This window comes from Oryzias melastigma, linkage group LG2, assembly GCF_002922805.2.
Source record: "Oryzias melastigma strain HK-1 linkage group LG2, ASM292280v2, whole genome shotgun sequence".
NCBI lineage: Eukaryota > Metazoa > Chordata > Actinopteri > Beloniformes > Adrianichthyidae > Oryzias > Oryzias melastigma.
This window is the reverse complement of record NC_050513.1, coordinates 13,963,143-13,989,245: the sequence shown is the minus strand read 5'-3', so window position 1 is coordinate 13,989,245 and position 26,103 is coordinate 13,963,143. Positions and strand designations below refer to the sequence as shown.

Below are 26,103 nucleotides of genomic sequence, written 5' to 3'. Positions count from 1 at the left end.
ACAAAGAGAAAAGGACCTGAAAGCTCTCAAATGGCTGAAAAGTGACAAGTCTAGAGAGAACTTTACAGATTTTACATAAATATAGAACAATGAGCCATATAATGTCCGTGTTTGAATGCCGAACGACGCTGTGCTCTGAACCCCTTCCTCTTCTTTTTAGCACGGAACCTGCTGGAATTCAGTGGTTGACTCCAGGTCTGAAGAAGTGTAAGTGTGCTTTTTCGTTAGATTCCTAGCAGCAAAGCAGCTCACAGTCAAACATCTTTAAACTGTCACATCACTCATTCATGAGTCAATGAACAGATGATGGATCAATAACTGCATCTGGATTGTGTTTGTTTCTCCATCAGATTCCTGTCGCCTCACAATCGACACAAACACAGTGAACAGAAACCTCAAACTGTCTGACAACAACAGGAAGGTGACCTTTGAGGAGGAGCTTCAGTCATATCCTGATCATCCAGACAGATTTGAACGCTGGTATCAGCTGCTGTGCAGAGATGGTCTGACTGGTCGCTGTTACTGGGAGGTTGAGTGGACAGATAGAGTTTCCACGTCAGTGAGTTACAGAGGGATTAGAAAGAAAGGAAACAGTAATGACGGTTTGTTTGGATGGAACAATCAGTCCTGGAGTCTGTTCTACTCTGATTATGACGGTTTCTATGTCTGGCACAATAACAAAAAGACATCAATCTGCTCTTCCTCTTTCTCTTCCTCCTCCTCTTCCTCTCACAGAGTAGCAGTGTATGTGGACTGTCCTGGTGGTGTTCTGTCCTTCTTCAAAGTGTCCTCTGACTCACTGATCCACCTTCACACCTTCAACACCACATTCACTGAACCTCTTTACCCTGGATTTGGGTTCTGGCCTGGTTCCTCCATGGTTCTGGTTTAAATTTAAACTGGAGGTTGTGGTTCTGTAAGAGAAACTCTGTTTATCCGATGAGTCAGTATGTTCATTAACAAACTGATTTTCAGGTAAATGTCTTTTTCCCAGAATCTACAAAGATACTGTATTTTCCTGTACAGAGTGTAGCAAAAGTTTCAGTAATGCATGTATTTACAGAAACAAGAGCAAACTCTCACAGGAGAAAAGCCATTTTCTAGTACTGAATGTCACAAAAGATTTAATGATGGCTCTTGTATTAAAATACATATAAAGAGTCACACAGGACATATTATCGATGAGTATATTAGTAGGCGTGCTTTAAAAGTGAGTGTATAAAATGTTTTTCCAAACACTACTATGCCTTTGGGAATTTTGGTTCTGACTAGGAACTCAATTTCAGTCTCTCTTTCTATCTGGTGATTGTCTACAACAACTTTAATCTCTAAATCTTCAGGAATATGACAATTTCCAAAAATCATGTATTTTGTTTTGTTGACATTGAGTGAGAGTTTATGTATATCAAACCACTGTTTTAGTTTCCCAATTTTTACAACATCCTTGAGATTTTTCTTTGTGCACACTATACTTGTGTCATTGGCATTTAAGATGTATTTAAATTTGCTTAATACTATGTGAATGTCATTTAGATATAATATGAAAAGCTTCGGACCTAATATTGATCCTTGAGGTACTCTGCAGCTTAAATTTAGTAGGGATGATTTAAAATGATCCAGTCGTACGAACTGCTGCCTGTTTTTAATGTAACTGTTAGACCAATTCAATGCCAGTCCTTGTATTCCACATCTCTCCAACTTTTTTACAAAAATGTTATGATCAATGTTGTCAAAAGTCTTTTTTAAATCAATGAACACCAAATGTGAATTCTTTATAGTCTGTGCCACTCATAATTTCTTCAGTTAACTGCATGATTGCCATGGAAGTTGATCCATTTTTTTTCTGAGACCGTATTGATCATTGGACATAAGCTTATGTTTTTTAACGAAATTTTCCAGCCTTGTGAGGAATATTTTTTCCAGTATTTTTGAAAATTGGCAGAGTAAGAACAATGGTCTGTAATTTAATTTTCTAGGCAGTTTGTTAATATATTATCAATCAAATTTGAGCTATTTGCTGTTTTTCTACTTGGTTTATTTATTAACGGATGTAAGCTTAAACTGTACATTTTATGAGTAAAATCATCTGTCATGGCGTGTTTGTTTGGGTTTTACAGATCTTTATTAAAGTCCCCACATAGAAATATGACCTTTTTTAAATATTAGTGTACATGCTTTTAATAGTGTTTGTGAATCTTTGAATCTAGAAAAATCCAAAGTGATATTTTTTGGTAATTACAAAGCCAATACAGAACACTAAATTAAAGTTAACAATGACTTAATCGAAAGTATTACAGAAAATATATTCTTAGGGATTGTTATTGATAGCAAACTGAGTTGGAAGCCACACATCAGACGTATACAAACTAAAGTTTCAAACAAGATTTCAACCATAAATAAATCAAAATATTTATAAGACTACAACTAGATGATTTTTACTCCACACAAATTCTATACGAAGCTAGTGGGAACACATTACCGTACAATATCCAGAAACAGTTCTTAGAAAATTAAGGAGGATACAAACTGAGAGAACTTCAAGGTCAGATTGAAGATAAGATAAGATAAGAACCATAAAGAAAAGTTTCTGTGTGTGGCACTAAACTCTGGAACAAGTTAAGTAATGAGCTCAAATAATGTGAAAGATGCCAGAGAGTTTGCAAAAAACCTACTGTTTTCACCTCAGAAGATGACAATAGGATGAAATGTGATTTTAAGTTGCTCATACTGCTTTAAAGCAGACATGTTCTTCTTTTGTTTGGGTAAAAGTTTGGAATACTCAGCAGGACATTTTGAAAAGTGGCACTAATGAAATATTATAAATTTTTTTTTGTAAAGACAAAACTTGAGGAATATGTAATGTGTAGTTAGTGTGTGGGGACAGGCAATAAAAGCCATCTAGGGTTGTTTCTTTTCTTTCGTCTTTTTAAGATGTGATATAGGGGCAGAAATGGAATACAAATGTTATTCAGCTCAGTGCTCCTTTCCTGTCATGAAGATATATGGACTTACAATATGTACCGAATATGTTAATGTAATGCTCTCTTTATGAATGGAACAAATAAACCAAATCACATATCGCAAATGTTCAAACATCCATCAATTCAAAGCAAATGTATAAAGAAACTAATTTCACAAAATAAAGATACGACGAATTAAAGATTGACCTGTGTTTGAATCATTCCAAATGTGTGAAAGTCGGAACTTGAATGTGATTAAATAATCAAAGCTTTTTAAAATGCTACCAATGAGTTTTACATTATGTAATATGTAGTCATGATTACTGAAAGGTTTACATTCACTACGGTATTAATTTTCTTTACTTGATCCAAAATGTGTAGCAATGATTACAGGACTAATGTAATTATATGTTCTAATGATAATCAATGATTATTAGATATTGTTTTAATCATTATTGTTTACTGAAAATATATAAGAATTCTTTCAGAGAATAATCAATAAGTACTCTATTGTCAGCTGAAAAGTATAATGATTTTTTTCTGAATTAATATAAAATTGTATTTTGATGATAATCAATGAGTATTACATATCAGTTACATGATGCATGATTGTTACTGTATACTGAAATAGTGAAATAATGTTTTATGAGATTAATCAATAATCAACAGCACTTCACTTTGCTATTGGAATAAAATAAACAGCAAACAAAAAAATTACAATGTTTTTCATCTGTTGGACTTGTAAACAGCCAGTGTCTTATTTTTTTGACATTAAGAATTTTTTTCTTTTTTAAAATCAGACCAAAATTAATAATTTTTAATGGTTATTTTTTTAGAACTTCAATGCCAGATCTCATTGCTTACTGACATGCCCAATATGGCGTCACTTATCTTGGACAAGGGTAACCATGCCATCTCTAGCAATATATCTCATTGGTCTTAACACTAAAAAACACAGAAAAAAGTTTGTTTTTGTTTCTTTTTAATGTTAAGCTCTGTCTGTGGTTGCTGACAGACAGACTTTTGCCCAGCAGCTGCTAACTGTGCTAAATGTTAGCTCTCTGATTAACTACTGATGACCCAGGCTGTTCTAGAATATGCCTGTTTTATTTTTCTGACAGAAATAGAAAAGTTAAGAAAAATAACTACTGTGGTAATAAAACCCAAAATTTGATGTTTTAAGACGTTAATGGCTCTGGTGACAAAAATTATAAGATGGAGTGCTGACTGGGCAACAAAACGTATGAATTGGTCACAACATGTAAAATCTGCTTTACAAAATGACACAATTAAAAATATAAAAATGCTAGAGTCTGTTTTACTGCATATGAAACATTTAAGATGAAGAATTAAAGTGGAAAGTTAAAATGTGCACAAAACTTTAGCTGAAGTTAAGACTGTAAGAAAGACAGATGAAGGAGGACTTAGTTTCTCAAAACTCAAATACCCCAAAAGGCCAAAAAAACAAAACCTAGTGATGGGTTTGGCAACAGTGACGCATCGGCTCACGTGTCGAGCTCATAGAATGAGACCCCTTGTTGGTGGGCATATTGCTTTGGGAAAAGTGACCGATGCAGCTACTGTGTCGGTGTGTCACCGAGGGACTGTGTTTTTAAGGAAGCGCATCAACCAGCAGTGTTGCCAGATTGGGTGGTTTTCCGCCCTATTTGGGGGTTTATATTTTGATATTGCGGGTAAATTTTGCTTTGGCGCCAGTTTGGCGGATTTTAGTTAGTTTCATAATGAGTCTGAACGATCTTTTATCTTGAAAAATCTTTTATTTTGAAAAAATGACCAGATCCTCTTGGTTACATTTCTGTTTGGGTGCTAACTCAGTCCAGTGGTCTATTTTGAAGGTTAACCAAATAGGGAAGTTGGAGGCTGACTCCGCCCACAACTGAAATTTGAAAATCCAGTCAGAGGTTCGTCCTGAATTAAAACACTCTTTGATAGCAGCAGCCATGTTTGGGTCAGCAGTAACAGTCATGGTTTTGGTTTGAGGGCCTCATGCCAAAATATCATCATCCAATCAATGATGTTTCTTCTTTTGTTCCTTTCATTTTGATTCATGAAAATTACTTCTGTTTTTTTTTTTTTTAACATTTCCTTTTTCTTTTATTTGGAATTGTTTTGGTTTGTTGAATTTTGATTTCTAAAACTTGATGATTTTTAATTATTTGTTTTATTTTTTAGTTGTCATTGAGATCTTTATAAAGATTTGCGTTTGTGGATTTGATTATGGGATTTACCCTTAAGAGCCACCGTAGTTAACCCTAAAACACCATTAATGTCGCAGTCACACCAAAATAACTGGTTTTTTGACTAACCATAAAACTTCTACCATTCACACGATCATCATGAATCAGATGATTCTGATGTGGAGAAAATCTGTTTTCTTTCTGGTTTTGTACCAATTTAGACTAGATTAGATTAGATTAGATTAGATAAATTATGATTAGAAATGGTCTATTTTAAGCAATCAAGAAGAAAAAAAACCTCTTGTGCAGTACAATCAACCATCAGAAGTTTACATCCATAAAGACTTCTCAAACCCAGGATAATTAGACATTAAGAGATTGCCTAAAAGGGAGTGGGTGGAAGCGAATTCATATCATCCCACCCCGGCTCAACCTTACCATTTCCTTTACATGTATTGTCATTATCCGGTTCGTAACTTTAGATCAAGTGTTTATATCTGTCCAACATCAATTCAGGTTATTAGGAATCCTCAAATAACAATAAATTACATGACTATGTAAGTAGATATAACACTGTTTCACATTTTGTCATTGCATATGCAGATCTATTATCAAAATTCTGACAAAATATGCAGATTATGTTTTCATTTGAAAAATAATCATTAATGTATATCAAGTATCAAACAACAAAAATGGATATGAATGCAGATTATTTTCCATTCATGTGAAGCAAGTATCATAGGAATGTATGCTGATTTTTTTTCAATAGAAAAATCATTCAAATAAATCAGGTAACTCAAAATAAAAATTATGTAGAGATCATTTTCAATAGAAAATCATTAACGTGAATAAAGTTCCAATAATCCAAATATGTGCCGATTATTTTCATTAGAAAGTATATTATTTTCATTTATTTATTTTTACATAAATTACACTTTAGGAAACCAAGTGGAGTGAAATGCCCACGGACGAGTATCCTTCTGCTGCAGATTCACAGCTGCCTTCTGGTTTGAAAAGTGTTTGCAGACTTTGTTTATCAGGTCTGTTGGGCTTCAGCTGATATCACAGCGAAGTGAGCTGAGCTGGAGTTGTCTGCAGGTCTGAACTCTAATGATCTGTGTCAAAGTGGATTTTAGAGATAGTGCTAAACCCCAGGCGCCATGATTTTCAAAAAATCATATTTGCCTGTTTTTTTGCTCCATTTAATTGCTTAGTTCGTGATCAAGCACTTCTCAAAGTCGTTCATGCTTTTAATTCATCTGTCTTGCATTTTTAGCCAGTTCTGTGTTTCTTTTAGATAAATGGTGGTTCACATAAACCGCTGTACCCTTCTTCGTTTTTTCTTTGCCTTATCAGAGCTGTCTTGTGCTTTTGATTCACAAACCTGATAAGGATTACTGATTTATCTGTTTATCTCTTCCTTCTTGGAAGAGGGTTGCAAGAGTCAATGGAATTTAGATCCAGGGAAACTTTCTTCAGGCTTGAGAAATGATAATCAACACCTTACTAACATTGAGCGGTAACAGACATATACTGTACAGTCAATGAGAGCGCTGTGGTGCAAACCTGTTTGTGGATCAGACACTTCAAACTGTGCAAGGCAATATATTAGCACAAAACTCCTTCACTCCGCTTCAGAATTCACTGGAATTACCTTAATTGTGTTAAAGGTTGAAAGGTTAATGAAAACGTTATTTTTTTTGCTCCAACAATTGCGTGCATGGACCCAAACTGAATGACTCAGATGTGCATTCTAATAAAAAAATAAATAATTCTTATTTGAGAACAGGAATGAGACTTTCAGGGTCAGGGACATTGTTTTTTTCCCGACAGAACTGCATGGCGCACCAGTGCAACTATGGATTTTTTTTTACACGCACCGTTGAAAAATCCAGTCGCAAATGTGACCAAAAATTTGTCGCACTCTAGAGCCCTGCTGAAGAAAAATGAGTGAGAGCTAATTTCTAGATCTGCAGGTGATCCTGTGTAAGCTGTTTCCATGGTAATAGCACATTGTTGCCCCTTTCCTTTGTACAAATGTGCTCCTGTTGACCCTCCTGTTTGTCCCACCACGGGGGGATTTTGTAGCAATGTTTTTCTTGCTTTATTTTTCCAATATCATTAACAAGAGTTAATGAATATAAATACAAATAGGCCCAAAAAAAAAAAAAAAAACAGCACTGGGGTACTTTTTGATATGAGCCAAAAAGGACAGGTGCTCTAGCACCCCCAGGGTCCTATGTGTGCTCGTGCCTGCTGTCGATGTTTCACAGAGAAAAACAATCCAAATCACAAGTCTAGTCAATTATTACAATCCGACCTGCTAACTGTATAACAGACAAATAAAGTTTATAATCTGCTGTAAGGTCAGACTATGTCCTTCATGCTCAAAGTCCACAGGAATTTGCTTCCTTGTACTCAGAGCCTTCATTTGAAACATGAGCTGCTTGGACTTCAGGGACAAAAGGCTGTTCAGAGGAAGAAGTCAAAGAAAGAACAGATGCATTTCTGTCAGAGCGGTGAGTTGATAGAACCATTAGGATGAAAAGAATGTGAATTTTTGTTTTTCAAATGACAGAAGACGTTCTTAATTAATTTGACACAGCTATGAACCTCTTTGTTTGAATCCTAAAGAATACTGGCTAATATCAGATTCCACTGATCCAATATTTGCTAGTATTTGTACATGATTAGGGTTAGGCACCGATTGGGTTTTATGGAGCTCCGGTGCCAAAGCGGTTCTTTGGTTTCGGTTTCAGTTCCTGATCATTGATCATTGTTTGCAATGTAGCGGCACAAAACACTGCCGTGCTGCAGAAGATGTGTTAATAGCAAACTGATCTTAAAGAAAGTCAAACGTTTTACCAATATTTTGCTCTGGTGGATTCATAGATCACACAGGCCAAAATATCAGCAGAGAAACTTTACAGTTCATTATACAGATTCTCAGCATACATTCACTGACTAAACAAAATTAAATTTATGCTATAAGTAATTTTTATTTTTTTTGACTGATTTAAAATGAACTTTTCTTCAGCCATAGAAGAAAACTGAGGGTAAAAGAGCCTGTTTGGTGTTTGTGCCTCAGTAGCAGAGGTGTTAGATAATTATGACACTTTTGATTGGATACAATCTAGACCAATCAGGAGGCTGTTTGGTGGCACAAATATCACAGTAAACAGAAACTTATGAATGCAAAATCAAAGACAGGGAGAAAGCGATATCAGGGACTTTGCATCTAAAAACATTTTTGTTACAAACAAAAGTATTTTCTGAAAGCAAAAAAAAAAAAAAAATGATAGTATTGAATGTTTCATTTGCAAATTATGAAGTTTTATAGTTTACAGTATGCTTGGAATTTAGGACATTTTGATTGAAAAACTGATTTTTCTTCCCAATATTGTGGCACAAAAATGACTCCACTGATGTCTGAATTTAGGAAATGTCTGATCTTCATCAGATGAAATGACAGACTCTTTAGTGTCACATGATTATTTTCTTCTGCTTTTGCGTGGATGTCACTTCAACTCTTCTTCAGTACATTTTGATATGAACTACTTTCATGTATTTTTTTCAGATTGGTTCTAATCGATTCTGCAGAAATACAGTAATACTGCAGTAAACACTGTGGGAGATGACTGTTTTCTTTATGAAATCAGACTTTGACAGTTCAGAAACATGAACTCATCATTTAGTTTTAGTCCAAGAAAAAGAGAAATTTGTGCAGGTACAAAGAATCCGGTATTGATCAGTCATGATTCTGATGCAGACAGACGTTATCAGAACCTCGGAATCTTTTTTTTTCTACTGCGACAAAACGAAGCTTTGATGGTGCCATTGACTATTTAAAGTAAATATCCAAAATAGAAGCTTTTTAGTGGACTCTAACACTTATGTGCAAATGGATGATGAGTGTTTCCTCTGCAGGTGATTGTAGAAGGTGTGTGAGACCTAATGTGGATCCAGTGGATCCAGCAGCATGGATCAGTGTGAGGACACACAGGAGGGAGCCCCTCCCTCTAAAAGCACTCTGTGTGGGGAAGATGAGAGCCAGAGCAAAGCTCAGAGGTGAGATGAACATCTCTAACTGTCCAGGACTCTTCTCCATGTCAGAGCTCAGCACTCACATCAACAACCTTCATTCTTCACAGGAACCGACCTGGACCTGGATATGAACCCAGCTGTGTGTCCATCAGCAGTGACAACGCAGAAGATTATTTAGCTAAATTCAAAAACAGTCGTTCAAGAGTAAATCAGTAAGTATTACATGTTATGGAGAGATACATGGACAATAGTTGATGCATTGGAGGCTTTTTCTGACAATTACAATTCTGCATAATGGGTCATACAGTTGCCACAAGGTGGCATTTGAACGGATTGCCTCACTGCATACTGGCTAAACAATGAATTATTATATAAATACAACACATGCATTCCCATCAGGATTCATCAGAGATTCCAAACTGGATCTGGATCTGAACCCAGCTGTGTGTCCTTCAGGAGTGACCAGTCAAAGAATCCCATAACTCATTTTAAATCAGCAGCATCTTCTTCTGCAGAGAGGTGAGCGGATTATGCTGTTCAACAGTGAAATTGTGTTTGTCAAATATATTTTAGTTTAAACATGAACAAATAGATACATCATGATGAATTGCATATATTTTCTTACAATGGAAGCAATTGAATGAAGGTCACATTGTTGTCTAAAGGGAGAGGTTTTACAGACTGTGATTGGAGTTAGAGTTTTCCTGATGCTGTGGATGGTTGCCTCAGTGTTGTGCTCTTTAATACTTGCTGCTATTTTACTCTTGGTGATGCTTTTGGGAAAGTTAACTTTTTAACATCCAAGATTCAGCTCAAGTGTTTACATTCTTTCGCCTGCCCTAATGCTTCATCTATCTATACAACGTGATTCCAGAGGATTATGAAAGCTGAGAAAAACAGTGTTTGCGTAGCTATGCTACACTTTATAGTAAAATGTGTATGCAATCAATGTAAATCAGTCGGCTTGTCTGCCCATCTGGTGCAGCTGGTGTGTTAGGGCTGTGAAAGTTAACGCATTAACCTATGCAATTAATCAAAAAGAATTAACACTTTAATACTTATTAACACAAATTAATCACACCACATAGAGCAGCAGTGCTTCACTTATTTTATCAGTTTTTAATACTTTAATCTTGTTATTTTTTTGGTTTAGATCACTTTTTCACAAAATCCGGACTATTTGATCCATGGTCCAGCACTTTGTCAAGACAATGTGTCGCTGAGCCTTAATACTGAAGACATAAAAGTCTTTAGAATTCTGCGTATCTTACTGTTGATGAGTTTTGAACACAAATTACATTTCTAGGTTAACCTTGATAAATAAAAAAAAATAAGACAATAAAAATGAAAGAAACATTTTCTCTACGGTTTTGTTCAAAAGCAGCATATTGCCATATAAAATTTACCAAGGAAATTATTGTGATTAATTGTGATTAATCACAACACAAAAGTTTGATTAATCTGAAAATGTTTTTAATCGATTGACAGCACTAATTAAAAATACATTTTATAAATGTGTTTGGTGTGATTTCATGTTGTGATTATTTGCAGATAAGTGGTTGGCAAATAATGTGACAAAAAAATTTAGATTAATTATGATTAATTTTTTTCCCAGGTATGCGATTAATTTGTTACATTTTTTTTAATCGATTCCCAGCCCTAATACACACACACACACACACACTCACACACACCCACATATATATATATATATATATATATATATATATATATATATATATACACACATATATATAATTTGTTGATGTGATGATAATGTTATATCCAAGTGGAAAAACATGGAGCAATGCATACAGGGAAGGAAAGGTCATAGCTTCATTAGAGATCGACAAGATGCTTCAAATATACTGAACCAAATAGAGAAAGTTACACAATTTACAATGCAATTGTGGTTTAGAATTGTGCGAAATTATAAACTAGAAAATGAGGTTAAAATACTGCGGTGGGTTGGTTATGGTTAGGACGTCAAACCAGGTTTTTATGATAAAAAAAACGTAAAGAACAGCGTCACAAAGGTGCAACTACAGTATGGAGACTAATGAAAAATGGGAATTTTTTGAAAATATAAAGCAAACATACTGTCTGAATAACTATGATCATTTTAGGTTTTTGGAAATAAGAGATTATTTTGACAAATAAGAGCTAAGTCAAATTTGGATATTTTCCTAGTTATTGCTGAAACCTGCAACTCCAAGTAACGTAGAATTGTATCAACACTTTACAAACACCTAATGGAAATAAAATGCAAAAACACCATATATGTCAAACAGAAATGGGAAAGGAACCTTGGTGTGAATATACCAGAAGAGGAATGGCTGCAAATTTGGCAAACGCAGCAAAGCTCCACATCATCACGAAGTTGGAGAGTGCACTGCTGTAAAAACATAATCAGATTTTTTTGTAACACCTAAAAGCACAAGAAAATACACCTTAGCACCACAACCATGCTGGAGAAAATGTGGAAAAATTCATGCAGATCATTCTCATATTTTTTGGCTTTGGTCCATAATCAGTTCTTTTTGGAAATACATTCATTAGGTCATCACTAGAAGATTGGGTTATATTGTACCAAAGACAAGACATTCATATACTTGGGTAGTTTGTCAAACAATGTTTTTAACAGTGACAAGTATTTGATAAAAATTTTCCTAACCGCATTTAAGAAAACAATTACCAAGAAATGATATTAGACAGACTCACCAACCAAAAACGGAACAAAAACTTTTCCAAAAAGATGGGAGAAATAAACTATATACACAACAAAAACATTAGAACATATACGGAGCATATAAATACCTGTGGAGTCCAAGCAACTGAATCAATTTTTTTTCTCTGTTTTGCTTGTTGTTTCCCTCAGTTGTTTTCTTTTATATTTTACTCACAAGGTCCTTCCTCCTCCTTCTGTATGTTTGCCTATATGCGTTACAAAAAAAGAGCAATAAAAAGAGCGTGACAAAAAAAAGGCAATCAAAAATCAAAAGAATAAAAAGTTCAGCGCACTGCCTGCTGGGGTCCAGATGACCCCACTCCAATCATTGATGTGCCTTGAATAGCACAAGAGCAAGTACCTGATGATCATAGTATCAAGAAAAGAATATACTGAACTTCCATTACAGGAAAAAATAATTATTATATAAATACAACACATACTTTCCCATCAGGATTCATCAGAGTCTCCCAACTAGATCTGGATATGAACCCAGCTGTGTGTCCTTCAGGAGTGACCAGTCAAAGAATCCCATAACTCATTTTAAATCAGCAGTATCTTCTTCTGCAGAGAGGTAAGCGACTGGAATGACACTTCCCTGCCCCCCACCTGCAATGGGGACATGAACAGAACATACTTCAGCACTTTCAAAGACAGAGGATCAGGAAATCTAGATAGAGCTTTCCAGATGACCTCACCCTGACTGTGAAGTGTAATCTGTCCTATGACAAAAGTGGAAAGGATTTGACATCTTCCAGGGACACCATTGAACTTATTTATTTTAAGTTCAGCGTGCTACCTTGTTGGGTCCAGATGACCCCACACCAAACACTGATGTGCCTTGAGTAGCACAAGGGCAAGAACCTGATAATCCTGTCTGAAAGTGTATGCTTCTATTTTCAACTAGATCTTCAAAACTCCCAGTCCATGGAGTCCCAACCAAGTCTGTTCATAATTTGAGTTCAATAGTTCAACATGGAATAGAATCTACTGAACTAACATGACAGGAGAAAATATTTATAACACATGCTTTCCCATTAGGATTCATCAGAATCTCCAAACTGGATCTGGATCTGAACCCAGCTGTGTGTCCTTCAGGAGTGACCACTCAAAGAATCCCATAATTCATTTTAAATCAGCAGCATCTTCTTCTGCAGAGAGGTAAGCGGATTAAGTCAATGACAGCAGTTCAACAGGGAAATTGTGTTTGTCAAATGTATTTTAGTTTAAATGTGAACAAATGGATACATTATGATGAATTGCATACATTTTCCTACAATGGAAGTGAATGAATGAAGGCCACATTGTTGTCTCAAGGGAGAATTTTTACAGGCTGTCTGATTGCAGTTAGAGTTTTCCTGATGGGGCTGTGCATGGCTGTCTCAGTGCTGTACTCTCCAGTACTTGGTTTTGAGATACAGTTTTTGCTTAGAACTTCAGCCACGTGGTGTGTGTATAATATTCAAATCCACTTCAGAAATTTTTACCCAAAACCAAATCTTTGAAAAAGGAACCCCCATTCAACCTTGTCAAAACAGGACTTTGGAAACAGAATTTTGGTATCACATGACGTTAGAGATATAGGTCAGTATGATGCTGTTAGAGCAACTTCTGCAAAAACAAAAACCTTTTGAAAAGTATTGAGAAGAAGCAGACACCAGTCAGAGTAAGATTTCTCACGAGGACACTATTTGTCATTGCCACCGAATCTGCCACTGGTTGGTAGGGACCCTTCATTTATTAGAATTTTGATTGCCTAGGTTACAGAGAAGACTCAATCTAAAGATAAGTTTCAACAGTCGACCATATCTTTTTGCAGACATGGGAACTTATGTATTTCCCACACTTCTGTGTCTCACCAGGTGCCTTGTTGAAAGTAAGCAAAAGAACTTCTCAGCACAGCGCTGCAGCCTTCACATGCAGGTTAACAATAGAAAAAATAAAACGATAAAAATGTTGTTAAATTTATAAAATATATACATTCAACCGATCCCATTTCAAGGTTAGTTGCAAGATGGTGAGGTTATAATTTACCATCAAACTTTTTGTATAGTTCTCTAGGTAGACCATCAGGACCAGGGGCTTTACTCGTTTCTTTTAGAGCTTCCAATAGTTCCTCCATAGTTATGTTTCTTTCCAAATTTACCTTTGCTTTTTCAGTTAAGGTAGGAAATTTCAGATTATCAAAAAAACTAATGTTGGATCTCATGGTTTTCAGATTTGTATAAATATTCATAATATTTTTGAAAGACGCTGTGTATTTCATTTGGGTCACTAAGCTCTTTCTCATCACCCAGTTGTATAATGTTGATAGCCCTGTCTGGTTGAATTATTTTTTGTTCTGCCAGCCTTGTTCCACTTCCCTAATTTTTCCTTCTGCAGAATTAAGTTGGTAATAAAATGTATTTGATTTGTGTTTATTAAAGCTCAATACTTTACCTCTTATGCAGGCTTTGAATGCCTCCCATCTTGTTGATGCATTCATTTAATCTGTATTTAAGGCAAAAAAATCAGTTTTCATCAAGAAATTTTACAAAATCAGTTTGTTGCAGGTATTTGGATTGAAAACAAAATGGACGGTTGGTCCAGCAGGTGTGGTTTTTGTGGTTTTGATCACATTCAGCGTATCTAGGAAACATGACATGTGATCTGTGCTTTGACAAGCTACAGAGAGCTTTGTCTTTATGGAGGCTTATGGTCTCTTGTTAGAGTTCTAGAGAATACTTATGATGCTGTTCAGATTATTCAGATTGTTCAGATTGTATCATCAGGACAAGTAAAGTTTTCCTAACATGTGAAATCATATTGTTCACTGTTAGCATAAACAGCTGTCTTCATCATGGACTTTTACCTTGTGTTAGTTTTTGTGTCCACACACAGAATGGATCTGATTGTTGATGATTCTCCACAGAGTGGACCAGCAGAGCTCAGAGACTCCCAGTGGTCCGTCTGTCCAGCAGCATCAAACACAGCTGGACTCCATATTTCTGGTCTGTACATGAACAACAACTACTTTTCCATCATTCTGTTCACAGTCATCTCCATGCTGCACTTTGTAGACCAGTGGATTGTCAGTGTGTCCAACATGGAGCTGATGTTTGGCTCCATGACTTCACTCTGATTGACTCATTCATCTAGAACTCTGTTGCAGCTGCTGGAGGACAACATTGTCACTTTTGTGAAGAAGGAGCTGAAGAAGATCCAGAAGCTTCTAAGCCAGAGGGAGGATGAGGAGGAACTGGAGGATGAAGATGAAGAGCAAAAGAGCAACAGAGAGTCACTGATGAAGATCACAGAGAACTTCCTGAGGAGAATGAAACAGGAGGAGCTGGCTGATCGACTGCAGCAAAGTAAGAGGATTTCTCTGAAGGTTTCAGCTGCTGGATAAATGAAGATTTACTGATGTAGAGCAACATGGATTCAAATCCTCATCATTCAGAGCTGCAGAGTGTTTATTTAATCTGTTTGTTGTCTTCATTCAGGATTGGCAGCAGTTTGTCGATATAAAGTCCAATCAAGGCTGAACAAGAAGTTCCAGTGTGTGTCTGAGGGAATCGCTAAAGCAGGAAACCCAACCCTTCTAAATGAGATCTACACAGAGCTCTACATCACAGAGGGAGGAACTGGAGAGCTGAATGAAGAACATGAGGTCAGACAGATTGAAGCAGCATCCAGGAAAGCAGACAGAGCAGAAACCACCATCAGACAAGAAGAGCTCTTTCAACTCCCAGCTGGAAGACAAGAACCAATCAGAACCGTGATGACAAAGGGAGTGGCTGGCATCGGGAAAACAGTCTTAACACAGAAGTTCACTCTGGACTGGGCTGAAGGCAAAGCCAACCAGAACATCCACTTCATATTTCCATTCACTTTCAGAGAGCTGAATGTGCTGAAAGAGGAGAAGTTCAGCTTGGTGGAACTTGTTCATCACTTCTTCCCTGAAACCAAAGAAGCAGGAATCTGCAGCTTTGAATACTTCCAGATCATCTTCATCTTTGATGGTCTGGATGAGTGTCGACTTCCTCTGGACTTCCACAAGACTCAAATCCTAACTGACCCTAGAAAGTCCACCTCAGTGGGTGATCTGCTGACAAACCTCATCAGGGGGAACCTGCTTCCCTCTGCTCGCCTCTGGATAACCACACGACCTGCAGCAGCCAATCAGATCCCTGCTGAGTGTGTTGACGTGGTGACAGAGGTCAGAGGGTTCAATGACCCTCAGAAGGAGGAGTACTTCAAGAAGAGATTCAGACATAAAGAACTGGCCAACAGGATTATCTCCTACATAAAGAGATCCCGAAGCCTCCACATCATGTGCCACATCCCAGTCTTCTGCTGGATCACTGCTACAGTTCTGGAGGATCTGCTGAAGAGCAAAGAGGGAGGAGAGCTGCCCAAGAGCCTGACTGAGATGTACATCCACTTCCTGGTGGTTCAGGCCAAAGTCAAGAAGGTCAAGTATGATGGAGGAGCTGAGACAGATCCTCACTGGAGTCCAGAGAGCAGGAAGATGATGGAGTCTCTGGGAAAACTGGCTTTTGAGCAGCTGCAGAAAGGAAACCTGATCTTCTATGAATCTGACCTGATAGAGTGTGGCATCAACATCAGAGCAGCCTCAGTGTATTCAGGAGTGTTCACACAGATCTTTAGAGCGGAGAGAGGACTGTACCAGGACAAGGTGTTCTGCTTCATCCATCTGAGTGTTCAGGAGTTTCTGGCTGCTCTTCATGTCCACCTGACCTTCATCACCTCTGGAGTCAACCTCATCGAAGAACAACAGAAGATGTTAAAGCTCTTTAAAGTGAAGCAAATTTCCTCCTCCCAGTTTTACAAGAGTGCTGTGAACAAGGCCTTACAGAGTCTAAACGGGCACCTGGACTTGTTCCTCCGCTTCCTTCTTGGTCTTTCACTGCAGACTAATCAGAAACTTCTACGAGGTCTGTTGACACAGCCTGGAAGTAACTCGCAGACCAATCAGAAAATAGTCCAGTACATTAAGGAGAACATCAGTGAGAATCTGTCTGCAGAGAAAAGCATCAACCTGTTCCACTGTCTGAATGAACTGAATGATGGTTCTCTAGTGGAGGAGATCCAACAGTCCCTGAGGTCAGGACGTCTCTCCACAGATAAACTGTCTCCTGCTCAGTGGTCAGCTCTGGTCTTCATCTTACTTTCATCAGATGAAGATCTGGAAGAGTTTGACCTGAAGAAATACTCTGCTTCAGAGGAGGCTCTTCTGAGGCTGCTGCCGGTGATCAAAGCCTCAAACAAAGCTCTGTAAGAACCCTCATGAAAATCCCCTTTGGTGCACAAATACATTTGAGTGAAAAGAGAAAATTTTAATAACTCCTGTCTTACTTTGTTTACTTCACAAAAGTTTTAATAACTACAGTCCTGTTTTGTTTTCTTCAGACTGAGCGACTGTAACCTGTCAAAAAGAAGCTGTGCAGCTCTAGCCTCAGTTCTCAGTTCCCAGTCCTCCAGCCTCAGACATCTGGACCTGAGTAACAACAATCTTCAGGATTCAGGAGTGAAGCTTCTATCTGCTGAACTGGAGAGTCCAAAATGTAAACTGGAGACTCTCAGGTAAGGTTTAAAAGAAGCCTTTTTTCCAGGTTCTTTCTGGTTTTCTGTTACATAGTAAAAAGTGCCAGATAGATCTTGGTGAAGATGAAACAAGAGAGTTTTTGCACAAAAGTAGAACATGAATACTCCAGTTATGTTAAAAATCCTAGATGGAATTGGTCTGCGGGGTTGAAGTAACAGCCGGTTTCAATGGCTAACACTTATTATACTACTTCAGTTCTGTTAATAACTGGCTGCTTTTCCATCCTCCTTAAAAGCAGCTACCATCATCCCGATCCCAAAGAACAGCAATTTATCTCAATGACTACAGACCAGTGGCACTGACATTGTGGTTATGAGGTGCTTTGATTCTTCAGCACATTAAATCCCCCTCCTCCCCTGCATGACTAGTATCAGTTTACCTACAGGTCAAGCAGATGAACTGAGGATGGCCATCGCTACTTCTCTTCATTATGCCTTTCACCATCAGTTTGATTGGAGTTATCTCTCAGTTTTGTCTGAATTGTTAAAGCCACTTGTGCCATGTTTAGAAGTTGGACTACAATGTACTTAATGCTACTTCGGCTAATTTTGCAAACTTCAGCTAATTTATCAACAGTTCACAGATTATTTATAAGATATCTGAAGTTTTGTCAGACTTTTGACTTCAAGTTAGGCAGTGCAATATGAACTGAATGATCATCCTTTTTTTTGATTGTGATCAATATGCCTCACCATGGTTTACGCACACTTTTCTTCTGTTTTCAGGTTGGAGCTCTGCAGTTTGTCAGAGATCAGCTCTGAAGCTCTGGGCTCAGCTCTGAAGTCCAACCCGTCTAATCTGACAGAACTGGCCCTGGGAGGGAACAACCTGAAGGATTCAGGATTCTATCATTTGTGTGGTTTTCTGGAGAGTCCAAACTGCAGACTGCAGATTCTGAGGTCAGACTCCATATTTCAGTTGTTTCCAGATCAATATGATGACAAAGTTGTGTTGACACTGAACTGCAAGCATGAGTCTGATGGTCTCCTGCTGCATGCTGACCATCTTCAAGCTAAAAGCTGTGTTCATGAATGTTCTTCTTGTCTGCAGGACTTTTCTGATCTGCTGTTGTTGCTTCACATGTTCCAACTTTCTCCAAGCTTTTTATTTTATTCAAGTTTCAAGAATTGAATTGTGAAAAACATGAACTTTTTCTTGAAACGTCATTCTTTTTTGTGGTTTCAGGTTGGATGATTGCAGTTTATCAGATGTCAGCTGTGCTGCTCTGGTTTCAGCTTTGAAGTCCAACCCATCCCACCTGACTGAACTGGACCTTGGTGGAAACAGAGATATTTGTGATCGCGGAGTTCTTAATCTGTGTGGTTTTGTGGAGAGTCCTCACTGCAGGCTACTGATTTTGGGGTCGGTTCTCTGTTCCTATTGGGAATATTTTTGTTTCTTTACCAAATGAAGCTCACTTATGTCCATGCCTAAGGGACATTTTAGTCATTTAGTCATTTCATTCATAGACAGGGGGCATTGCATCTGTTCTTTTTCTCCGTTTTCCTCATCTCCCCTGATCATTTCCCAATCAGCAGTTTTCTAGAGTGAAAATGTAGAATTAAGTTCTCAAAGTCAGTTTTTCTGTCTTTTTCTCTTTTCAAGTACGTTTTGCCTATGTTTAGGTTTCTCTGAACTCCCAAAAACTGTGTATTTTACAAGTATCTTCTATTTGTTGTTCAAAGAAGTCCATACACTCTGAGGTTCAGGACACAACCATCACCAAAATCTTCAATTATTTATTCTTGATTCAGGTTGTGGAATTGCAAATTGTCAAAGATCAGCTGCGACGCTCTGGTCCCGGCTCTGAAGGCCAACCTTTCCCCTCTGGCAGAACTGGACCTGAGATACAACAACCTACAGGACTTAGATGTTCAGGAGCTCCTGGATCTGGTGGAGAGTCCATACTCCAAACTGCAGACTCTGAGGTCAGTCGAGGGTTGGAGTCAGTCCAGCTTCCTCCAGATATTTATTTTAAAGTTTATCTGAGATCAAACATACAGAGTTTCTTGTGAAGCTGCATCTTCTCCGTGAAGCTCTGAGGAGAATGATGAAAGTACAAAAGTCAACAAATCAGAGCAGCAGTAGCTCCAACAGGTGAAGACGACAGCAAGCTGCTGCTCTGACCAGAACTGAAATTCTGTTGCTTCATCTGCTGCTGTGCTGCATAACTGAGTGATAGATGAGGTTGACGAGAGGCTCCTTTAACTCCTTACTGCCGCATTTTTCTCTTCATAGGTGGGAGGGAAAGGGCTGGTGAGTCTGATGTTCCTCCTGCTGGTGCAGAGAGAAGAAGCAGCAGCAGCTGGTCTTCAGATGTTCTCTATGGACCACGTTCCTGGGAGGTGGAGAGCAGAGTGATGGAGGAATAAAAGGAAGTGGAGATGAGTGTCAGACATGCAGATCTGATCTGAGATCAGTACTGTCTCTCTCAGCATCAAGTGTAGAGTCATGGGGCTGCAGCTCCCCTGGTGGACTTATAGAGAATTGCACTTCATTTTCTCATTGGAGCATTGTGAAGTCTACTGTTTATTTTTTCTCTCATCTTAGGGGGCTTCTCTGAGCTTTATCATTATTCCGTTTTTTAACTATTATTCAGGTTAGTGTTTTGTAAAATTTTTGACTCCACTGATCTTTTTTTATTTTCTCATTGTTTTATGGTCACTTTAATGAACATGTTATCTTCAGAACTTTTAGACCTGGGACAAAGACTTTCTAGCATCATGGTGCTAAAATGTTCCCATGATTCAGTGCTGTTTATAGAAGACTTGAGCATAAAGAGGAAGTGAACTTTGTATGATGTTGTACAAAAAAACCTAATTTGCCTGAAAATATGAAAATCTCCAGCAAAAGATGTCATGAAGCAGTGTTAGTAAAAGTGAAGAGTCCAAACCTTTTTATGTTTTTGGAAGAATTGGTAAGAATGATCTTTTTGCGTCTTTACTTTTCATATATAATTGATTTTTTTTCTTCAATATGCATGTGTGTTGCTCCGCAGATCAGTGGGCAAATGACTTCAAGAGGCTTTTGGAGACTTTCAATTTAACTCAGTCTGTTGGAAAGCCTACACACATTCAGGGGCACACACTTGATCTGGTTTTGTCTTCTGGACTCAAAATCCCCAAAATTGAAATATCTGAGATGGCTATCTCAGATCATTTCCCCATATCCTTTGAAATAAAAGCCCCCTCCTCAATCAGAAAACCACCTGTCCCATTCAGCTGGCGTCGCATCATCAAGACCTCGACAACAGAAGAGTTCTCTGCTGCATTCCAAGACTCCCAGTGGTTCGCTGTGAACGGTATGGTTTCTCCTCTCCATCCTGATACCATGCTGTCTTCCTTTCATTCCACCTGCTCGGACATCCTGAACATTATTGCTCCACTTAAAAAGAGGTCATGCAAACCAAGAGCTGATCCCTGGCTCAACAGCAACACCCGCACCATTCGGCAACGTTGCAGACAGGCTGAGAGGACTTGGAAGAAGGACAAACTGCACATCTCCCTCCAGATTTTACGGGACTCATTGGCTGAATATCAGAACAGTGTCAGAGAGGCCAAAGCACAGTATTTTTCTGACTTTATCACCGCCAACAATCACCGTCCCAGAGTGGTGTTTAATGCGATAAATACTCTTGTAAATCCACAGACCTCAGCCATCACAGACGCCTCCACAGCCACCTGTGAGAATTTTCTTCATTCCTTTATTGATAAAGTTCATTCTGTCAGACAGATCATAACTCCAGATGTTAACAGAGACTTTGCAATAGTACCTGTTGTTTCTGATGTGCTTGATCATTTTGAGTTGATTTCTCTTCCTGCTCTTTCTGAAATTGTCAAATCACTCAAACCCACAAACTGCAGTCTTGATGTGATTCCTGCCAAAATTCTGAAAGAAAGTTTTGATACTGTAGGGCCGGGTCTACTGAACTTCATCAACATTTCTTTAAGCTCTGGAGTGGTTCCATCTGCTTTTAAACATGCCGTGGTTAAGCCTCTTCTGAAAAAACCTCATCTGGACACCTCTGTTTTATCTAATGTTAGACCTGTTTCTCATTTGTCTTTTTTATCTAAGTTATTAGAAAAAGTTGTTTTTAAGCAGCTGCAGTCCTTTTTAGAATACAATTTTATTTTCGAGAAGTTTCAGTCAGGTTTTAGATCTCGGCACAGCACAGAATCCGCCCTTCTGAAGGTCCATAATGACATTGCCGTGTCTGTTGATGCCAAACAGCCTGTGGTTCTGGTGCTATTGGACCTGACAGCAGCCTTTGACACAGAGGACCACACAGTCCTCCTGTCTCAACTAGAACACCACATCGGCATTCGTGGCGCTGCACTTGACTGGTTCAAGTCCTATTTAACAGGGAGAAATTTCTCCGTTAAAATTGGTGAGGCCTCCTCCTCTGTGGCTCCTCTCTCCTGTGGGGTACCTCAAGGCTCTATCCTTGGTCCTGCCCTTTTTTCTTTATATCTGCTACCTCTTGGTTCTATCATTGCACGGCATGATGTGTCATTCCACTGCTACGCCGATGATCTGCAGATATATCTGCCCCTAAGTCCAGGAAAAAACACCTCACAAAACGTTTTAACAGAATGCATTCAGGACGTAAAACAGTGGCTGAGCCAGAATTTTCTTTATTTGAACGAGTCAAAGACGGAGAGCATTGTTTTTGGCGACACCTCTACAGCTGACTCCACCACTGTCAGAAATCTGGGGGTTATCTTTGACAGCTGTTTTAAATTTGATAAACAGATTGACAATGTTGTCAAAATGAGTTTTTATCACCTGTGCCTTTTAGCTAAAGCTAAACCGTCTCTGAGCCGCCGCAGAGATTTAGAAACAGCCATCCACGCCATGATCACCTCCCGCATAGATTACTGTAACTCTCTTTACTTTGGCGTCACTCAGCGATCACTCAACCGTCTCCAGTTAGTTCAGAATGCAGCAGCACGACTGTTAACTGGAACATCCAGACGAGAACACATCACTCCGGTTCTCAAGTCTCTTCACTGGCTCCCGGTTAATTTAACTGAGCTTTTAAATGTCCGTAGCCATTCCAGAGTTAAAGGTCTACTAATCAGTATCTGCTCGAGGTGCCCAGGTCACAACAAAAACGTTGGGGTGACCGTGCCTTTTCCGTTGCTGGCCCTCAGCTATGGAATAGCATTCCAGCAGAACTGCGCATGATGTCAGATCTTAACAGCTTTAAATGTTATTTGAAAACACCTTTTTAGAATGGCTTTTAATGTTCAGTAGTTGGTGGCATTTTATTTTATTTTCATTTATTTTATTGTGTTCTTATTTAACGTTGTGTATTTTGCAGCGGACTGCTTTTATTATTTTATGCTCTTTTTATATTTTGTTCTTAACTTGTCTTTTTTTTCTATTCTTTCCTCCTTTTATTGTGAAGCACTTTGGTATGCTACAAGCAATTGTAAAGTGCTATATAAATAAAGTTAATTCATTCATTTTTTTTTCGTTATAAGTTTTTATTCTTTGTCACACTTGAATGTCATATTTTGAATGAGTGAGACTGAGTTGTAAAAAGTATTTTCTAAATAAAAAAAAAATATTCTCTTTTCTTTTAATGGGAGGGGGAAAAAAAAAAAAAAAAAAAAAAAAAACTCTTTCCACATTCAAGTTTATTCTTTTTCCACAACTTTTCTTCCACATGGGGTTTTACACCGTTTTAAATCTCCGCCCCTGTATCTGAAGAGTAAGATATCTGCAAGCAGAAAGGGAACCAGGAACTCCACAGATTAAAAATCAAGAGAAGCTCTGCATCAGTCAGGATGAAGAACAGCTTGATACATTGAGACTCCACTTATGTAATCAGCAGAACAGGTAATCCAGGATGTAGGAGGAAATCTTAACATCACATACAAGAATTCATACAGAAGAGAAGCCTTGTTCCTGCAAAGAATCCAACAGAACTTTTGGCAATTTTTCCTAATGTCAATACACAAGAACTCACAGGAGAAAAGCCATTTTCCTGTACAGAATGTCACAAAAGGTTAATTATTGCACTGCTCTCAAAACCCATTAGTCACAGCAGAGAGACCGTTCTTGTGAAAAATGTGAAAAGTTTTACTCAGAGCTGCTCTCCATATACACATGAGGCTTCACACAGGAGAGAAGCCGTTTTCCTGTACAGAATTTAAGTATTACTGCCAAGTCAGATCTCACAAAACACATGAGAACTCACAGGGGATATCAGGATGCACGAGTCGATCGCAGTGAAGCAGACTGGTCAGAACAGGCAGCAGTTTAACTTTTAACAGAAACATGAGTGCTCCATGCCAGGGACTTCTTTGTCCACCAGGGGGTGCCAGGTGCACTAGGAAAGGAGAGCCAAGTTATTTCCAGGTTGATTAGAGGTCAGAACAAATGTCTCTCATTGTCACTTACTTGTGTGGTAATAAGGGGAAGCACAGCTTTGTGACTGTAGTTCATGGAAATCCAGGGAGGGAGGTGAAGAGAGAGAGGCCCCATCTGACCCAAATCCAAGAGACGAGGAAGGTCCAGGCCGGTCTCATCATAAAGATGAAGGCAGCTAGAGCCTTTGCAAGTTACAGGTAGGAAAGCAGGCGATCTTCTGGCACAGCTCAGCAGGGCAGCACCTGGTATAAAGCCAACCACACAGGTGAGACCAATAAGGTAGATTGCATGTGTGTGCCAGCTGATGTGAGGAGAGGCGTGGCCATAACAAGAGAAGCCATTTTACTGTACAGAAGATAATAAAATATTTCAATGTAAGTCTACCATTAAAAAACATTAGCAAGCGCAAGTAAGAAAACTTTTGCAGTGCTTTTTACCACTTGCTGTGGTAAAAAGCTGTGAAGGAAACAACATTTTACACTTCAGAAATACAAATTCGAAGAGAAGAATATGGCTAATTTACATATGTGCACACCACACATTTTTATCATCATTTATTGTCATCAAACAGGGCATGGAGGAGATTCAGGCAACCAGAGATCTTAAGCCAATAAAGATGCAGAAACAATGTGGTGTAGAAAAAAATAGCATACAAAATTAGACAGGTAGAATTCGTTGAAATCTACGTTGTGGAAGCTGACCTGAATTATAGGTAATGGACCATTGTATTTAACTTCTAAACAGATTTTTGCTACTTTCAGTTTTGGTTTTTGTTGATTTTTTACATTTAAATGATGTGTAATTGAACAATGGTTTGAGTTGATGTGGCTGTGTTTTACAATGCATACGGAGAGACTTGATTGAGAATTGATTTATGAATGAACTGAATGAAACTGAAATAGCTGTAAAAAATATGTGCTGATTTAGGTTTTAGTCACTTTGTGCAAAGATACATTTTTTTATGTTTGTCCATCAAACTGACATTTCTGAGTTTCAGTGCCAAAATGATGCAAATATGTTTTGATGTCTCTTTTTGTATTTGGTTAGTGACAGATTTGCAAAATTATTCACATAAAATTGTAAAGAAGTCAAATTAAGCTGACATGAGTTAATTCAAAAAGACAATGCCCCTTCCTTTTGCTTTAAGTCTCTGACGTTTCACTGATTCTCCAACTATAAATATGGCCCATTTAAAACATATCTTCTCTCATAGAGAAAATTGTTGCTGTACCGGTGTGTGTAAAACAACACTTGCTGGATTTCAGATGCTAATGTTACTTTTCGCATCCAGGAACCGTTTGGTGGATTAACTCCCCCAATCCAACGCATTCTCCTTTCCAAGCAATTGCATATTGATGCACGGTTAAGGACCCCTCTACATCCGTTTTTGACGTTTTGGGTGTTTATTATGGATTAAACTGGAAAATTCTGGATAGAGTTGCCATTTTGCACTTAATTGATGGAGGAGGAAGCACACGCTTTTTTCAAAGCTCACAGAGAAAAAGTGACAGTTGAAGTGATTTTTTTTTTCTTTTTTTTCTAAAAATACACAGGGGTTCCGTAAAAGTTGCCATCTGGTGTACACCAGTTACTATCCCAACATCTTTTTTTTTAAACTTCAATTTTTAGAAATAAAAAAAGTTATGGTTAGCAACTGGAATGCACCAGGTAGTAACTGAAAAAAATGTTTTTTTCTAAAAATTGAAGTAAAAAACATTTTTTTCTTGTTACTATCTGGTGCACAGTAATCAGAAAAATATATATTTTTACTTAAAAAAATTAATTCCTTTTTTTCCTTCAACTTGGACTTATTTTAAGTCTTTCTCTGGTAAACTTTGAGTTTTCAAACCTGTAAAGGATTATTTTGTGTGTTTCACATAATATTTCATTTTTATTTTATAGGTTTTTCTTTTAGCTTTTGGTGTTTTCATTAAATATGCATTTATTATGTCAAGCTCTTTTTGTTAAATAGGAATAGAAGTGCTTTATAAATAAAGTTGAATTTGGTTTCATTAAGTGATGCTCTTCAAAAACAGGCTAAGTTTTGCTGAAAAAAATGCTGTAGAAAATTTTATAACGGTGAAATAGTGACACCCTGTGGACAGTTATAGAACTTTTTAATGTTTCTACACTGCAGGGGAGCAAATATTGCAATTTTCAGCTTCTGTTTCTTCTCTACATCTGGAT

The 26,103-nt window shown here is 37.9% G+C and overlaps 1 protein-coding gene, 2 long non-coding RNA genes and 1 pseudogene across 7 annotated transcripts in view; 3 read left to right on the top strand and 1 right to left on the bottom strand.

Moving 5' to 3' along the window:
- Nucleotides 1-3,080, top strand: part of LOC112145039 (NLR family CARD domain-containing protein 3-like) — a 78,484-nt gene extending 75,404 nt beyond the window's left edge. The window contains exons 6-7 of one of the 3 annotated variants that reach the window (XR_004948858.1): nucleotides 161-207; nucleotides 351-432. Coding sequence is in view for 2 of the 3 variants with exons in the window: in XM_036214657.1 (XP_036070550.1) it covers nucleotides 161-207; nucleotides 351-892 (589 nt within the window). In the remaining variant the exon portion in view is untranslated. Of the gene's footprint in view, nucleotides 1-160; nucleotides 208-350 lie in introns of all 3 variants that reach the window. The other 2 variants (XM_036214657.1, XM_036214656.1) reach the window with 2 other exon arrangements.
- LOC112145059 overlaps nucleotides 1-23,113 on the top strand; it is a 188,019-nt pseudogene extending 164,906 nt beyond the window's left edge.
- On the top strand, nucleotides 7,558-14,898 carry LOC112145062. Of its 3 annotated transcripts, none has more exons than XR_004948971.1 (6): nucleotides 7,558-7,677; nucleotides 9,086-9,226; nucleotides 9,310-9,414; nucleotides 9,602-9,721; nucleotides 12,505-13,091; nucleotides 14,842-14,898. It is a non-coding gene; the product is annotated as an uncharacterized LOC112145062 (long non-coding RNA). The 3 variants fall into 3 exon arrangements; XR_002919015.2 differs by having other exon boundaries at nucleotides 12,385-13,091; XR_004948969.1 differs by lacking the exon at nucleotides 14,842-14,898 and adding an exon at nucleotides 13,793-13,818 and having other exon boundaries at nucleotides 12,385-13,091.
- A 56-nt stretch (nucleotides 23,114-23,169) lies between the features above and the next one.
- On the bottom strand, nucleotides 23,170-25,287 carry LOC118599582. Its single transcript, XR_004948991.1, has 2 exons — nucleotides 23,947-25,287; nucleotides 23,170-23,875 (listed from the first exon to the last, which is right to left on the bottom strand). It is a non-coding gene; the product is annotated as an uncharacterized LOC118599582 (long non-coding RNA).
- Nucleotides 25,288-26,103: the final 816 nt, after the last annotated feature.